The sequence below is a fragment of the Nannospalax galili genome, unplaced genomic scaffold, assembly GCF_000622305.1.
Source record: "Nannospalax galili isolate Female #2095 unplaced genomic scaffold, S.galili_v1.0 scaffold579, whole genome shotgun sequence".
Classification (NCBI taxonomy): domain Eukaryota; kingdom Metazoa; phylum Chordata; class Mammalia; order Rodentia; family Spalacidae; genus Nannospalax; species Nannospalax galili.
In genome coordinates, this window is record NW_008344599.1 from 1170659 (window position 1) to 1188990 (window position 18332).

General features: G+C 43.6%; 2 protein-coding genes across 2 annotated transcripts in view; one reads left to right on the forward strand and one right to left on the reverse strand.

Annotated features, from left to right (window-relative positions):
• The window catches only part of Vsig8 (V-set and immunoglobulin domain containing 8), a 147998-nt gene that overhangs the window by 73535 nt on the left and 56131 nt on the right, over window positions 1–18332 (forward strand). The gene's annotated exons all lie outside the window — the stretch shown is intronic.
• Dusp23 (dual specificity phosphatase 23) lies at window positions 3769–6308 on the reverse strand. The gene is made up of 2 exons (XM_008840836.3): window positions 5117–6308; window positions 3769–4757 (listed from the first exon to the last, which is right to left on the reverse strand). Exons 1-2 carry the CDS (start codon window positions 5381–5383, stop codon window positions 4572–4574), a joined length of 453 nt encoding a protein of 150 aa, XP_008839058.1. The 5' UTR covers window positions 5384–6308; the 3' UTR covers window positions 3769–4571.

Below are 18332 nucleotides of genomic sequence, written 5' to 3' on the forward strand. Positions count from 1 at the left end.
TATGGGAGGCGTGCCACATCACATGTGGAGGTCAGAGGACAACTTGCAGGAGTAGTTTCTTTCTTTCCAGTATCCAAGGAATCTGAGTCAGGTATCAGACTTGTTGGCAAGCACCTTTATCTACTGAGAAATCCTGCTGACCCCAGGCTGCATTGTAAAGCACAGCACATAATTCAGGTGCTGTGGACCTCAGGTTTAGGTGCAGGGCATTCTCTGACTTCTAAGGTGAATAAGCTGGTCACCGGAAGACATGTGGATAAGATATCCAGTAAGGCTGAGCTGTGACAATAAGACAGATGCTACTGTGTCCCTAGAACCACAGAAAGTCTTGTCAGGAGGATGTCTGGTGAAAGAAGCATGGGCTCCAGACTTCAAAGCTGACATAGATGATTTGGGTTTGTATCCAGGCTTTTTCGATACTAGTGGTTTAAATGTGAAATGTCTCCCCTCCCCATCCATAAGCTCATGTGTTTGAACACCAGGTCCCCAGCTGGTGGAGATGTTTTGGAAGGATGTGGAAACTTTAGAAAAGTGAAGCCTTGCTGGAGGAAGTGAGGCCTTGAGGTTTGACAGCCCAGCCCTGCTTCATGTCCTTTCCTGGCTTCCAGCCACCTCACACTTCTGTTGCCATGCAACCCCCACTATGATGGGCTGTATCCTGAACTATAAACCGAAACAAACCTTTCTGTTCTTAAGTTCCTTCTGGTCTTGTCAGGTACTTGGTCACAATCATGAGAAAAGTAACTAATACAAGTGTGATTTTTGGCATGTTATTCGTCTTTCTAAATCTCAGTTCCCTCATCTATGAAAAGGAGAAAATACCTGACTTGCAGAGTTATAAGGTTAAAATTATATAAAGCAATGTATGTAAACCACCAGCTATATACATGCTACGTGCTTCATAAATGACAGGAGTTATGATCATATAAGCAAGCTAAGCATGGGCATGACAGACTGTGAAATGCATTAGTGTAACTGCCATTGTTTTGTGACAAAAAAAAAAAAAATCCCATGAGACTAAATTAGTTTCCTTCTCAGAAAGAATGGCAAGACACAGATGGCAAGAACTTTGATTTGAAGATTGGCAAATGGGTGCAGTTCATCCTGAGAAAGGATTTATGGTTTAGATCAACTCTCTGTCCCAGGTCACATGGTCATCATTGCCCTGGGAAGAACTGACTTTGGGGATAATACCCAGCAGGTGGGAGGGTGTGCAGAGGAGCAGACCTCTCTAGGCAGTGGTGAATTCCCTTGTGTAGGGGATCTCTCCATGTTAGGAATGGCTGAAAGGAATAGAATATACTAAGTTTAGCTGTACAGGGGGTGTGAGCAACCTCAGGTGCATGCAGGTATGTGCCTATGGCTTCACTGTGGCCCTTTCTGCAGCGTGAAACTGAGACACGTGGCCTTTTAGGTAGTCATGGAACTTAGAACTCACAGTGCAAGGGACACATGTGCTCTAGACCAGGGTGCCTCATCCTTAGTACTCCTGACATTTTCAGCTGGATCTGGATGGTTATATGTATGGTGGTGTGGGGGGCAGCTTTGTCCTGTGCATTGTCTTGGGCAATGCTGAAGGGGCAGTGCAAGTGGGAGATGTGGGCCAGGGAGGAATCTTCTTAAAGAAGCAGTGCGTGGCTGGTTTCCTTCTATCTTGATGTAAGCTGTTCCTGCAGCTTTTTTTCAAGGAAAGTAGCCTAATGGGGGTGGTCAGTGCAGAGTCAAGACTGTATGGAACAATGGTTGTTTCCAAGTAGAAAAGCCTCTATTTGGAACAAAACCCTAATCACATACCAGAGAATAAGCATGGATGGAACTTTAAAAACATAGGGTGGAAGCTGTTTCACCTTTGTTCACCATTAATTCACTGAGAATAGAACACTTTGAATACAGAGTCTGGTATTTATAGTCATGCTGGCAATCAAGCTGGGGGAGGGTTGTATACCTGGGGATGAGTGACTTCCAGATAATATTTTGAAAGGAGGTGGTGACTGAGTTGGCCCTTGCTCTCCTACTAAGATGTGTGTTCCTGCCGAAGAAATGCCCAGGCCTGTTCCTCTATTTCCAGAGAGACTGAAACCCATGTATTAGTCTGTTTCAGTGGTTCTCAATTGGGGCAGATTTTGTTCCCCTCTAGTGGATACCTGACAATGTCTAGAAACATCTTTGGTTGTCACAACTGGAGGGGTGTGTAGGTGGTATCTAGTGAGTGGAAGCCAGGGATGTTGGTAAACACCCTACAGTACACAGGATCCCCCAATCCCCTCCATCATCCAGCTCCAAATGTCTGGAATGCTGAGGATGTGAAACCCTGGTCTGATGCAAATGTAAAAATGCTTTGTAGATGGAGAAGGCCTGTTTCTGGAACCAGTGTAGGATATAATGAGGTTGGGCCATGGTTAATATGTGACCTTCTGTTGGTAGACAAAGACAGAAGAAAGGGTGGCGTGAAAGCAAAAATCCTGGAGGCAGAATGAGAACAAATGGAACTTCAGGCTACCCTCTCAAGGTAGATGGAAGGAGAAGGGCAGAGTTTTTCATTTGAAGTCAACTCTTACTTATTTAAAAGCGATTTCCTTAAGCACATAATTATATGTTTATTTCCCTAAGGAACTCTTGAGGCAGAGGAGACCTGCTTAAATTATGGGGAGGGAGGCTGCACACAGGGCTGTAATGGGGTTAGAAAAAATTTCTGTCTCCTTCAAAGGAGCCTTGGGAGGAAAGTAGAAGCAGACTCTGCTCTGGCGCTGCAGAGGACGTGGGGAGGGTAGAGCAAAAGAGGAACCGAGTGGAAAGGACAGGGATGGGTTGTATGGCCCCAGCAGATCAGGTCAGGTGAGAAGGCTTGAACTCTGGGGTGCAGCTTCAATCCTCTGATCCCCTTCCCATATGGGCAAGCCCTGACAATGGAGGAAGAGGGTCAAGGAAGTGCACCATTTATACCCCTCCTGCCTGCCCCCTCTGCATGAAAACATGCACACAGGCATGCACACATCTTGGGAAGATGGTCTGGTTTACATGAGGACAGAATGGGGCAGGAGTGGGAATGGCAGGGTGGATGGATCTTTTGGGGAGAGGAGGGTGAGGGTTTCATCATGCCCTCTGCTCATGCTAGCCCTCATTCTTCTGTTACAGTCTGAATGCCTGGGATTTTGGGTTTCTTCTCTTTGGCTGATATCCTCCCCTGTGTAGGCTAGATAGGATCCAAGGAAATAAAATGGATCCCTCAGATTAGACACAGAAGGAACTGAGGGGGCATCTTACATTTCTTCCTGATAACCCTTTTGTTTGAGGGTGGGCTGAATAATGTTGAGTTGGGGCAGCAGTGGGAAAGAAGTGGAGAAGGGGATGGCTTAGACCTAGCTATGGTCTTGGATATGAGGGATGGAATCCACAGGGAGACTCTTGACTATTCCTTCCTGTGCCTGGAATAGTAGATACGGCTTTTGGTATCCAGTATGTGTGACTGGATGGTCTGTGTCCATCTCCTCTAGGAGAGTAGGAATCAGGTCTCATTTTGACAAGTAGCCTCCACCTCTAACAGCACTTGCTTCACACAGGCACTTTATGTGCATCTCATGATAAAGTCTGCCTTATTCAGTTCAGCTGTTACTGCAGAGGGCAAGAATGCAGACTGACATTATGCAAAGAGTCTATTTGGCCCATGTATGCCATGTACCTCATTGCTCAGAAGTCAAAAGTGTGGTGCTAATGGCAGGGGTCCAACAGGGGAGAAGTGAAAATAATACCTGAGAAGCACGGCCAGGATTCGTACCCCAGAGTTCTTTATTTGATATTAATATCCTCTCTGCATAACCACCCAGACTCAGTTCCAGCATTCCTTGGTCTGAGGCTGGGAATGGCATGGTGGGCTGGAGGTACCAGATAAGCTGAGGATCATGTGAGGCTGATAGGAGGAGCCCAACCTCAGGGAGATAGAGATCATCCATGAACATAACATTCAGGCCTTCTCTGCCCTGAGACGAGCAAAGGTGACCCATGTGGGGCAGATGGACCTAGAATATGTGATGGTATCAACAGGGGTCCTCCTGGCCTGGGAGTGTCAAAGCCCTGAGGCTGCTTGGAGGCTGTGGCTGGGAACTTGCATCATTATCACTAGTTCTCCAGAAACCATATCAATTATGGTCAGGCATCGGAGATTTTCAGCATCTTCAAGAAGACAAAGATATGTGTTGCAGTCCTGGCCCATCTTTCCATTTTCTAGAATGATGACCTTGGACCTTTCTGGGCCTGAGCCTTAGCTGCCTCATCTGAACAATAAAGATGGTCTTTGTCTTTTCTACATCACAGGGTTGATGAAACTCACATGTTGGTGTACTGGGAGTGCTTTGTAAAATTCTATGCAGCATAAGTTGGTTCTTATTATTTATGCATTTTCATGGGGTCTCAGCCATCCTGTAAACCAGGTTATGCCTGTGGGGAAAGGCTACAGAAGTCCAATAGGAGCCAAAGGGAGCGTAAGGGTTTATTACTTTAGTTCACTTCCTCTCTGGCCACATTGTCCATGTAGAACAGGAGGGTCGGTGCCTGGCAGAAGGCTGCTGAGCCCCTTATTTCGTTCTCTGGTAGAACTGGAAGACGGCTTTCTCCTGCTCGTAGGTCTCGATGGATCCTGGTCGCAGGCGCCGAATCTCAGCGATGGCATCTCCTGCAGCCAAACCCTGCTCCTTCACCAGGTAGCAGGCCAGCATGGTGCCAGTGCGGCCGAAGCCCAGGGCACAGTGCACGCCCACCGCCTGTGAAGAGGGAAGTGATGGGATGGAGCCGAAAGCCCTCCCCAACACTTTGCAGTCCTTCCCGAGTTGGACTGTTACCCCAAGTCTCAGGCCCTCAAGAGGGCAAGAAGTGACATCATCTGGCTTCAAGGCCCCCACCTCTCTAGAAAGTATTGCTCCTTTTCCGCTGACAGTACTTTTTGCAGACCACTTCACAAGGCTTCACTTCCTTTTTTCTCCCCACCTGGCTGAGGTCTAGCAGCTCAGCAGACTCCCACAGTTGCACTCTTGGCCCCGCCCCTCAATCCCAGGTCCCGCCCACCCGCGTTGGTCCCGCCCACTTGGCCTGGCCAGCTACAGCTGGATCCACACGAGCTGACCTCTCCCCGGGCGTTGGCCTCGTCCACGATCTTCACGAATTGATCGATCTGGTCAGGGGCCGGCGGGCAAAAGTCTGGGATGCGCAGTCGGTGCAGGGTGAGGCCCGGACAGCTGTCGCTGTGAGGGGGCCCTCGCTCCGTCAGGGACACCAGGTGCCGCACGCCCAAGTCCAGCAAGAACTGGTAATGGGCGGGCATCCGGGGCAGCGCCAACCCGGCCAGCCGGCCCGGGAGCACCCAGGAGAAGTTGGGGGGCTGCACGCCCATTGCGGGTGAGACACCCAGGCCGAGGCCGGCCCTTCCTACTCCGCCCTGCGACCTGTTCACCCTCGGGCGAACCCAGTCCCGGCCAAGCACTTGCGGCAGCCGAGCCACGTGGCCCTCCTCTCCGCCTGGGGTTGGAGGAGCTGCCGGGGAGGGGTCAGAACGCGCACTGGGCTCGTAGAGACGCGGAGCATTCCCCGCCGTCCGCCCAGCTAGAGCTGGACACTCGCTGATAGGTCGGCTAATCAACAACTCCAGTAATTGCAGCGGGGCGCTATTCGCTGAGGACGCCTACAAATTAATTGCTCCTGTAGATGAAACCGCCTGGGGTTGGACTCTGCTGCTCCCTGGTGGTGTGCTGCATTCATTGCATCGAGGACCAGCTGCCCTTGTCTCTAAAGGGCCTGGACTCCCCTTCCTTCACAGGAAACACAAGGGTTTAACAGGACAAATCTACTTCCGCCTTGGGGAAGGAATCTCCTCTCCAATGACTGAGCAGTCGTCGTTGATGACTTCTTAAGTTCTTCCAATGGGGGGCAATTATTATCTTTTAGGCACTTATTTTCATTTTCACATTGCTGGGACTGTTAAAAAAATATGGGGCTGCTATCTGGCACCTTGAATTGCCCCGGGTAATACCGTAATAAGACTCAGTGACATAACTAACATTTATTGAGCATTTCTTTGTGCACGTTTCACTTTTCCTGTATTAATTAGCTGTCATAGTTAATGATGATTGATCTAAATGGCCCCATTTTAGACATGAGAAAACTGAGGCACTGGAGAGGTTAAGGAAATGACTGTGCCCCAGCATTTTTTAACACCACAACACTGTTTCCTAAACAGGAAATGGCACTCTGTTCACGTAACCAATCTCTTGTCCTATGTGTTTTAATTTTATTCACAGTTCCTACATCTCCCCATTACAATGTTTACAGGTCCTCCAAGTCACTCTACTCTGAGCAGGCCTGAGTTTGTAAATGTTATTTATTTAAAAAATTATTTTTATATGATGTGTATGAGTGTTTTGCCTGCATGTATGTAAGTGTACCACATGCATGCAGTGCCTGCAGAGACCAGAAAAGGACATTAGAGCCCCTGGAACTGGAGTTATACATCTTGTTAGCCACCATGTGTGGATACTGGGAACCAAACCCTGTCCTCTGCAAGAGCAGCCAGTGCTTTTAACTGCTGAGCCATCTCTCCAGCTCCATAAATGTTATTCTTATAAAATGGGAACCTGTAACTGTATCTCACCCAGACTCTGAGGAGTCTCTCTTCCAGATACTGTAATAGTGAAACTCAATAATTGTAAAAATCATTAACTCTTACAGAATTTGCTTGTGTCGCAGGACCTGTGGGGTGCTTTCTGTAATAACCAAATGTGGAAGGTGTTTTTGTATCCTTTTTGTTCATGGTTACAACCAGAGGCTTAGGGAAGCTGGTTAACTTGGCCAAGGATACCCTGATCTGAACCCATACAACTTGGCCATGAAGATGTGCTTCCCTCCATTTCTGGAGTTGTTATGGTAAGAGCCTGGGCCCTGGTGACCCTAACAAGCCAGGCTTGGCAACTTGTCCTTGATAGGCTAATTAAACAAGAATGATAGTGAAAAGCAGAAAAAAGATTTATTCAATGTGGTCACATTGGGAAGAGGAACAAAATAAGTTCTGTGACCCCCTCCTCCCAGGTCATCCATCTTTGGGGTCCTGACATGATGTTCAGGTTTAAACCGAGGGGAAAAGGTATGTATAGTCAAGGTGTGTCATCACTGTCAGTTCCAGTCTCTCCTACAAGGTGGTCTGACGAGTTGTCAGAACGTGTGAAACCTTTTTCCGAGACAAGCTTCCCATGTGGCTGACAGCAGGCTCCCAGCCTTTTCTTTCCTCTACATGAAACTTGCAGCAGGGGTACTGATAACCGTGGAGTTCATTGTTTCAATAGTTTGATAGTCAAAGGGAGGGGCCTAAATGTCTTTTTAGAATATTTTCATTCCTGCCAGGATGGTTAGACCTCCTACCCTTAACACACATAATCATCCTGTGGCTTCAGTAAAACAAAAAAGGATTGCTCCTTCCACATAGTTGAAGGCCTGCTCTGACTCAGGGGAAGTACACCCTTCTCCCAGCCAACTGATCTCCTGTTTCCAGGAGCTTCCAGATCTTCTGTTCTGACCAGTTAGAGCCCTGATGAAGACCTTCCTGGTCTGTACTGCCATTTCCTGCATATCTACCCATTAATCTTTCCAGTTGCCCATTTCATTCCTTTTCTTTCTTCCCAGTTGTGGCCCATTGTCACCAGTCACCCCACCAGAGCCTCACAGTTGAGGGGTTTGCCATGATTCCTGGCTGCACTGCCAATGGACAAGGTTTCTCAGTTTCTTTCCTTCTCTTTTCCTTCTACTTGCCCAGGAAAAACTTGCCACGTGTGTCTCTTCTCCCATGTCCATTCCTTGTCTCCTTGATATCCAGCCCTGAGTCTTTCTTCTCCAGAGAGAAAACAGTTTTGGGGGAGACAGATCCTCTTCTCTTCAGAGCCCCCAAACAATAGTGTTCCCTCATCTGTGGGTCTCTGCAGGGTTAGAAGCACATTTGTCAACCTGCCAGCTCTCCCTATGAAAAGGCCAGTGGGCTCCCTCTGAAGACTTCCTTCCCCTTGTCCACTGGTCTGGCTTTCCCTCCAGCAGACTCAGGGAGGAAGTGGTCCAGGGTCTGCCAAGGGTCTCATTTAATTTCTGTCTTGGCCCAGGGATTCTGAAACTGTAAGGCAAGTTCTATGGCTAGGATCCCTGAAGCTGACAATGTCAGCGCCTGCTCCCGTGCACAGTACTGACCTTTGTGCATTTCATACAATAGTTCTTAATCAAATTTAGAGCCCTCTCTTCTTTGTATTGGGTTATCTGACCTTCAGGAAGGTGGAGGCTCTTGGTTCACTCTTATCTCGGCTTGCATGAATGTGATGTCCTCCTGCTAGGACAGTTGTTTTGTTGACCTGGGGATTCCGGCTTTTGTTGGAATCAAGACTGATTTGCTTAATCTTTCATGCTAATTGGATCCTGAACATGGTGTTCAAAAATGTTAAATGAATGGAAAAAAAAAAGAATGCATTGGTAAGACACATTTATAGAGTCTTATTGCTTGAGTTTGAGGACTGCGTTGAGTATAATGTAGCACCTCTTTTTAAACATTTCACTTCTTTATTGAAATATAATTTACATACTAAAACATGCAGTGAATACATACCTCAATGAAGTTTTACGTGTGTATGTACTCACACAAATGCCAATTAGAGTAGATCTAGAACATTCTTTTTGTACTGTTGGCTATTTTATTGAGTTCATGCTTTAATTTTTCCCTAGATAAGTTTTTTTTTTTTCAATTTTAGAACTTTTCTTGGACAGTTTCTCCCCCATTACCCTCTTATCTGCCTCCCATTCCTGTTGACCCCCTCCTTCCCTTTCTCTCCTTTTATGGAAATGATTCTGGCTAAGTCTATGTTCTAGTTTGCTTTCTGTTGTGACCAAAATCAACTTAGGGGAGGAAAGGGTTTATTTCAGTTTACAACTGAAATCCCAGGTCACAATCCATCACTGAAGGAAATCAGGGCAGGAACTCAAGGCAGGAACCCAGAGGAAGGAACTGAAGCAGAGACCACAGAGGAAAGCTGCTTATTGGATGGATCCTCCTGGTTTTCTCAGCTAGCTTTCTTATACATGGCCCACTGCTTAGGGAGGACATGGCCCACAGTGGGCTGGGACCTCCTCATCCATCAGCATGCCCACAGGACAATCTGTGGAGAGAATTCCTTAGTTGAGGTTCCCTCTTCTTAGATGGTGCTAGTTTGTGTCAAGTCAACAGACTAACCAGTAGTAGTCTAATTACTACTGTTGTAAAGGGGCTACGTTTCTTTTTATTTTGTGCATATGAGTGTATTGCCTGCATGAATGTAAGTGCAAGCATGCCATGCAAGGGAAGAAGAGGGAGTCAGATGCTCTGGAATTGGAGTTACAGATGGTTGTTAGCTGCCATGTGGGTACTGGGAATTGAACCCAGGTCCTCTGCAAGAGCAGCCAGTGCTCTTAACTAAGCTCAGCCATCTCTCCAAGCCCAGGACTACATTTCTTGGTCTTTATTGGGCACTGCTCCTATTGTATCTGTATTGGTAGTATGTGTATATGTATGTATATGAGTGTGTGGAAGGACATTCTTGGAGAGGAATCTGCTGACACTGATGGTGGGATGAGTAATAAGCTTAAGCAATTTCCATGACTTCAGGGAATTTACAATATACTTGGGGGGAATTTAGACTCAGATAATATTATTCCCAGAACATGTAATAAAGTACCAAACTGCTCATCAAAGCAATAGTCTTTATCTGGCAATCAGATAATATATTTTAAAAAGCTAATTGTGCAATTAAAAATAACAAGCATGAAGGGAGTCAGTCGGGGGCAGGGGGAGATTATCGGGTTGGAACTACTCTTCTAATGACAGAATTTTCTAATGACAGAATGCCTTCTCAGTGGCAGAATTTTCCGTTTTCATTGTGTTCTCTCCCATTTAAAAGCTCAAGGGAACAATTTTCGGGCATTCTAACTTCCTCTTCCTAGTTGATAAGAATGTTTTGACTTTTTTTTTTCTCTCACATTGAGGCCCTAGTTTCCTGGTTACTGATGAAGTTAAGACTCAGAGAATTTCTTCCTCTAGCTAGGTCCTTGTGTCCCAACAAAACAAAGGATTACCTGCATTACAAAACCATCAGATTTCTGTGTCTGATATGTTCTGAATTTGCAATGTATAAATACACATTGTACCTGGGCCAGAGATCTGGAAATTGAGCCTTTCAAGAAGGGATGGTATGGTGGCCAACCTCCAAGATGGCCCCCAACCAGCATCCCAGGGATGTTCTTTTCTACAATGAGGAGGCCAGTTTTCAAAGCCCATTGGTTATTATTAAAACAATAATGTATAACTTCATAGGGTTGGTCACAAAAAATTGATGTGTGCTATCCATACTGTGAGGATATAGGGAGACAGTGACAATGAGGTAGCTATTCAGGAACTGAACCTCTGGCTCCATGCAAGACTTTAGATGACTTGTACAACATCTTGATTATAATCTCATGAGCCCCCTGGCTCAAAACCTCTTAGCTAAGCCTCTTCTAATTCCTTACCCACAGAAACTGTAAGATAATAAATGTCTGTTATTTAACATAATAAATTTTGGGGCAAATTTGTCATGCAGCAATAGGTAACTACTACAAATGAAAATTTTGTTTGAAGGAAAGAAGAGAACTAATTTGCAATAAACTCAAGAACTAAAACAAAAATGAAAAAGAAAGATAAGAAATTGTGATCCAAGAGGGTGTTTGTGTGAAGTGCTGTAATAAATTAATGTAAAGTCTCCACATCTGGGGAACTATGCTATAAAGGGCAACCAACTAGAATGGTTTGGGTATAGATTTTTTTGTGTGCATTGTGTTGGAGGTAAAGGTTTATGTGATATTAGTATGGCTAAGGATGGCATATAAATTATTTAAAAACTGGTCACACACAGAATGCAAGTACTTACAATACATCTGTTCCTAACCAGATCTATTTCCTCTAAACTAATGGCAAAACTGCCTTGATATCTGTCAGTTATGTGTTGGCTATTAGTATAAAGGTCTGAAATGGTCTGGGTGTGGTCATATCACCTTGGGCATTTTAATATAGGTCCTTCCACCAGATGGCACTGATAGCTTTTCCCTATTTTTCTCCTTTTTTGTGCATCTTGTTGAAAATGTGTGATTTGTATACTGTTACAGAACATTCCATAACTGAAATCTCACAATTTACTAGTTGATTTTTTGCATTTTTGGCAATTTCACATTTATGGTGCTTACAACTATATTTTCTCTTTAGAGCATTCCAAAACATGCTAAAACTTCAAGTTGAGATGTTGGGGATGCAGCCTTATCTGAGATGTTATGATGTGAGTTGGAGATGGTGGGGCGGTGGTGGGGCAGGCTTTGCTTTCTGTAAAGCCATTCAACAAAGGCAGGTGAGGGCAGAATCAAGAGGGAGCTCTTCGTTAGGTAAAAGCCACTTTTGCTGTGAAAGGTGTCTTGGTGGATTCTCTGTGTTCTTCTTTCATGCTACTCTGAGCTCAGATGAGTAACAGCCCAGCTGACACTTTGATTTCAGCCTGTCAAGATCCAAAGCAGAGGATACAGCTAACCTATAACTGGACTTCTAATCTACAGAACTGTAACATAATAGATATTTCTTCAGCCCTTAAGTTTGTGGCAACTTGTTATGTAGCAATAGAAAACTTTCAGACTTTCTTATTTGGTTTCTTATCTTTAATATACTGGTTACAGTAGCTAACAGATCCTAAATTGCCATATTTCTTCTTATCTCTTTGCTTTGTTTTAAGTCTTCTAATCTCTAAAGCTGTTGACCACATTGTTTCATTTTCCAGTGAAAATATAACAAACACAGGAATCTACGGAGCTCACACAATCAACAGCTGGTTCTTTTAGGCACCTTCCCAAGCCCCCGCTGCTCTGCAGGCACCTTTCCACCAGCTTCTCAAGTTCTGATCCACAGCTGGTAGCACGTGGGTCTGTGAGAAATGAAGATGCTCAGGCTCCAGCCCTGCTGTATAGTGGTTTATCCTGCAGCTCTGTTTTTCCTTCTACTTGACAGTCATTGGTAGCATTCCAAACAGGGCCTGGTTGCAGAAGTGGTGATGTAGAGCTCTTAAGGTGTCACCTCTCTGGGGCTGAGCTTTTCTGAGTGGGTCTTTGGGTAGAGGAGCTGATCAGCAGAGGGAGAGGTCCTAGAGGAGCCTAACTATCTTGGATGGAAGCCCAAGGCCAATTAGAAACACCTAACAGTCTGAATTAGAACAATCTTTTGGCTTTATATACATGTTAGACAGAGATCCAAGGAAAATAAGCTTAAATTCACATGTGATTTTCCTGTTTTTGTTCCAAGGAAGGGCTTGGTTCCTAGACTTCCTTTCTGGAGGAATTCTTGAAACATCACTCCCCCATCTTTTCACCTTTTAACTACATTCCAGACATAACAGAAGCTGCTTTGGTTGTTATCCAATTTAAGAGCTATTCTAGCTTCCCCACAGTTAGAAGGAAGGAGAGGGAGTCCTGGGCAACTTTGTACCATGCCATCTTCTTGTTCCATTGCAGATCTTTTCATCCAAAGTCCCTCATTCTTGAACCTTTTCAGAGCTCATTACCTCTGTGAACCTCAGGGCTGGCCTCCTGTAGTCTGGCATCTACATACTTCCCCTTTGTGCAGTCCTGGTGACCTGATAGAACACAGATCCTACCCTGTCCAGTTGTTTTGTAACTTCTTACTACCTTCTAGAGGAACCCCTTACACTTACAGACTTACAAGCCCTCCGGGATGAAGTTCTTGTGTTTCTTTCCAGCTTCATTTTACCTTATTCCTTTGTAACAATGTCTGTCCCGTCACTGGGCAATGTATGCAGGGTTCTTAGAAAAACAGTGTTCTCTTTCCTCTTTTTTAGTCCATGTTGTGCCCTTTACCTGCTTTCCTGTCCTTTAGTGGAATTATTGTCTCTCTCTCAATGTTCAGTCTGGGAACAAACCAACTGCTCTAGGAAGTCTTCTTTGCTTCCTTACCATTCATGGTTTATGCTCTCCTTCTTAGCGTCTATAGCATCTCTATTAGGCATAGGGCTAATGCTAGGGCTGGGGGTGTGTCTCAGTGCACCTTGCCTAGCATGTCCAAGGTGCTAGGTTCAGTTCCCAGCACTACAGGAATATTTATTATACATTTAAAACATTTTTAAAGCTTTTGGTAATACATTATACAAATAACAACTGTGAGAACATTAAAGTACATATACAAAAAAGAGACAAAAGATTAACTATCTCCTAATTGTATCACATGATGTTTTTATGAGGTTAAAAGAGTAACCAGACACAGAGGAAAGCAATATAAGGACTTTTAAGTTTTATATACCTGTTGGATGGGCTGCTCAGCAAAGGTCCCAGATGATTTAGCCCATAACATCTATGTGAGATACTCTCAAAATCCTTACCTGCAAACAATCCTACTGTAAATTTCAAGAACTTCTGGGAAATTCCCACCAGTTTTCTCAGTCTGCACTACTAATGTGGGAACTCTCAAGAAATTCACCTAGATGCTATTCAGAACCTGTCTCTGCCTATCTATTTGCTGACCTCTGGCAAATAATGATCTTTTCCTTCCATCTCTCACATGAATACCTCTCATTTGTATTCAAAATATAGAGGGAAGGGGACTTTTGGAAATACTGTTCCTAGCATCAATTTTGCTGTAGTGAGGCACTGATGATTAGAGTTAGAAGAGAGAGTTCACCTAAAGAACCACATTTTGGCACCTCTCCTATATATTTCTTTATCTCTCTTACTATGTATACTGCACATATAAAACCATTTCTTTAATGTGTTCTCTCTGCATATCTGCATACATTTTCCCCCTCTGGCTCCTTGAAGGTTTAATGAGCTTGCTTCTCTACTTTTTAGAGCAAGGATTCCCAGCACTGGTTTGATGACACCCTGGAGTGTCTTCATTTATCTCAGGGGGTGCCTTGAAATTCACAAAACAAGATTAATTTAAATTCATTTTCGTTTAAAAAAGTAAACAGACATTATATAGTAATTACAGGTACAAGTATGTGTGTTGAAATCAAACTAATAAATGCTTGCCTTAGAGAGGAATCAAGAGGATGGGGGTGGGGTTGGAAAGGATTATAAAGGAAGTTTAGTCTGAATGTTTTCTAAAACCTCCCTCCCTTCTTCTTACTTCCAGGTTGGCTAAAATTAATCATGTTTCTAAATTGGAAGTCAGGGATGGTGGGAACAAAAGCCCCCAGCATAGGTATATAGCTCTACCTTTTAGGCCTATCATAGGCCCTGGCATGCAGTAGGTCCTCAGGAAGCACTTTTTGATGGACTGTGTGTTGGGTTGGGACATAGTGTGGTGGGTGGGGAAGATACATGGCATGTAAGAGACCTGGCTCTGAGGGATTGGCAGCCATGAGATGGCTGCAGAGGTGGTAGACTGGGGAGCAATCTGATTTGAGTTCTAGGAGAATATAGAATCCCACACAGCCATGGAGAGAATAGTGGTCTGATATTCTGTTGGCTTTAGGTGACTGGCCAGAGGCTTCAGTAATTGCTTATTAATAATTTGTGCAAATCATCAAAAAGCAAGGTCAACTTTTGTTGAAGTAGATGAGTGTTAGTGACTTACTGCTGAGAACAGAGTCTCAGGAAGGCCACGACCCGGGAAGGAACTCTAAATTCTTCATGAGACTAGTATCTTTGACCAATAGAGCTAGTAATGGGTTCAAATCCTGATACTGTTATTTAAATACTATGTTACCCTGAATAAATTGCTTTATATCTCTCTACCCATCTGTAGAAAGGGGAGGTAATCATAACATCTGTATCATGTTGTGAGGATTAAATAAATCAATCCATGTAAAGAGTTTTAAACAATGCTTGGCACAGTGAGAGCTCCATAAACACTGACTGTCATCACCATCATCACCATCATCATCACCACCACTACCACCACCACCACCACCACCACCATCATCATCATCATCATCATCATCGTCATTGTCATAGGCTCTAGGTAATTGGAAGGACTAATTAGCAATTGGTGTTTCAAATAGAGAGTAATATTAGTGACCCCCTTCTGGTCCCAAAGAATAAGTCCCAGAATTCCTCCTGTTGTTCCTAGATTGGGGTAAGAACATAATTTGCTAGAACTGGAAACACAGGCAGAGGTTAATTGCGTAACAAGCAAGCTAACGAAACAGAACAAAAAGCCGCCACATACAAATTGAGTTCTCAGTGAATCCCCTTGTTACACTTTGATGGAATATTCTGCTGCATGGGGAAAAACACAAACATACATGGATTATTAAAATCATACTTGGTAGCAAGAGGAGACTGTGTCTTTTGGCACAGAGTTTAATGGCTTATCAATCTTTGAAAGCAAGATACCATTAATCAAATGTATTCATCATTACCCACTACTACTGATGAAAAACTCAACTTGTTCTGGACAAAATGATTGATAGAAAGAGAGCCTTTGAGGCCATTAAAACACATTCCTGATTCTCTTTATTTTAGTGAAAAACTAAATATACCTATATCTTTATAAGGGAAAGACAAATCAAGTCTAATATCTGATCTCAGCAAAACTCAAATACTGGTTTGAAATGCCAGTGATTCTATTCAGTTCCTTCTTGTTCAAATACTGAGGAATCTTCATTATATGATCATTCAGATGTTCAAACAGTTATTTAGGATGAAAAAATTTGCAGATTCAGACAGAATTTATTTCTTGAGTTGTTATGACTGCAGTAAATACAAGAGTAAATGAATCAGAGTTACGTATTTGATATTTGTGATACTGTAAAGATCCCCAGCCAGAAAAAGATATTTGATTCATAGAAACAAAGAAAGATGGTAAGATTTTTTAAAAAATGGTTATTTAAAAATATTTTTTTTGTTTTTCTAAGACTATAGTTGGTGGTAGGCTTATTTTATTTTTTCTGGTCCTTGTGTTTTTAAAACCTATGTGTCTTCAAGTCAGTCAAATAACTATGCCAAATATACATAGGTTAACAAGATGTTGGTCTGTATACTTGAATAGGAATACAGAAAAAAGCATGAAACTTGCATTTTGGCATGAAAGTGGATTGCTACTGCAGTGACTCCAGTAGATTACTATTATTCATATTCGTTTACCTCCTCTACCACATTGGTACTGGGTTCAGCCATGTGGTTTGTTTCAGCTAATGTGACATAAATGTGATGGAAACAGGTTTGGTAAACATGCTCACATTGGGGCTTGACATCTTGAAACCCTGAGATCACTATGCCATGAAGAAGCCCAGGATTAAATACCATATGGTAGGAGAGACCAGTTAGGCCCAGTTTCTGAGGGCTCTCCAGATGGAACAGCGTCATGAGAGATCCCAGGCCTAACCAGCAGATGAGTTAGTTCATGGGATCATGAGAAACCAACTGCTGTTAAGTCACTGATTTGTGGGGTATTTTTTTTCTTACACAGAAATATAAAACCTACAAACCAATGCCTGGAAGTAATGTGTTGTTACAACAAAAATCCAAGCCACATGGCATTGACTTTAGGACAGAATGGCTGGCAGAGGCTGTGAGGTAGCAAGTGAAATGTTGGTGGAGCCTGATGACGTTGCTGAACAGGGACGCAGGGTGAGGCAATTGGAGTACCCCTTCAGTGGGTCTATCTAAAAGACTCCCAAATTGCATAACTCTGAGACAGATAAGAGGATCTTGAACTTATATTTATTTAATGGCATGATTGAGTATGACTTTTGGAGGAATGAGTGTATTTTACAAATGGGAGAGATAAGAATCATTGGGAATAAAAGGAAAGAAGACTATGGTATATTGTTTCAATTATTCTTGTCAACGAATTATGCTTCATCATATCCATGCACCTGGTAGCCTTCCCATGATGTTTTTAGGCCTGTCCTTAAGACTTGCTTTGAGATATCAGCATTGTGATGCAAACCAAGCTTGAAAATTCTTATATTTTGGGGTTTATCTTCTTGGAAGCTATCCTGAGATTGTTATGCTGTAGAGAAGCCTGCTATGTAGTAGCGTCGGGGGGGGGGGCAGGGACGGGATGGGGGAGGGAGAAGAAATAAGAAGATGAAGATGACAATGATGGAGAGAGGAGAGAGTCTGTGGCCTCAGACTATCCCAGTTTAACTCTATTCCCAAGCTGAACCCTTAGAATGCAACACTGAAAATGGGTCCATGTAAGACCAATGGGAGAATGGCTCAAATGACTTCCTTTTGGAAGTTATGAGCTAGAATGCTATTATAAAGTGTTTCTGTCTTAAATTACTGACTTTGGAGAATTTATTACACAATGGCAGACAACTGATGCAGGACTTCATTGTTAAGGATTGCATTATAGGACTGGAGAGGTGGCTCAGCAGTTAAGGCATGTACTACTCTTAGAGATGATCAGAACTCAGGCCCTATCCCTCACTTCACAGCCACCTGTAACTCCAGTTCCAGAAGATATGATACCTCTGGCCTCTGAAAGCATCTGCACTTGTGTGCACATACCTGCTCTCCCCAACATAGACATAATTTAAAGTAAAAATAATTAAAAAATCAAGTTATATCTAATAAATGGGAGATAGAAGGATGCTGTCCACTTGGGATAACTGAAGTTCATTGACACTTTCTCTTGACAACTTTGTGTAAAAGATGAAGGGCTGGTAGGGTAGTAAGACAATACATTGAAGGCTCCTGACCTATGTGTAAAGATGCTGACCAATCCTTGATGAATGTGATGATAAATGCAATGAGAACAGACCATTAAGCATGCAGACCTGATTGAGTTCTAATTTCATAGGATGTCTCAGTAGTCCCAATCTGGAGCTGAGGGTCTGACGAATTCCAAAAGATCAGCTAGTCTTCAGTCTACAGCAGCAAGACAAACTTACCAGTGAGAGAGAAGGCAAGCAGTAAGAAGCCCAGCGTTCTTCTCTGCTGTGGCCTTTTATATGGGCTGCCATCAGAAGGTAACACCCACATTTAGGGCGTGTCTTCCAGCTTCGGATGATCCAATTAAGAAGATCTCTCTCAGTTAATCCCAGATCTAGTCAAGTTGACACCCAATAGTATCTCTCTATGTCATGCTTAATTTTCAAATGAAAACAATGTTGAGGTCATAATTTCACCTAACATGATATGACTATCCCATTCTGTATTTCCTCCACCATCAGCAAGCACCTCTGCAGGTCTTGGCTCTTTCCCTGGAGGAGTGACCCATGCTTTCATCCCTGAAGGGTCTAGATCATTTGTTGTCTTGTTTGGAGTGGGTTGTTGCAGTTTCCCATTGACCTTAATCACAGGACATG

Bases quoted from the DNA above. Each gene is read 5' to 3' on its own strand.
- Dusp23 (XM_008840836.3), bottom strand. From the start codon at position 5,383: ATGGGCGTGCAGCCCCCCAACTTCTCCTGGGTGCTCCCGGGCCGGCTG. The intron at 4,758-5,116 runs GTCAGCTCGTGT...CCCTCTTCACAG, and splicing joins AGGCCAACGCCCGGGGAGAG to GCGGTGGGCGTGCACTGTGC.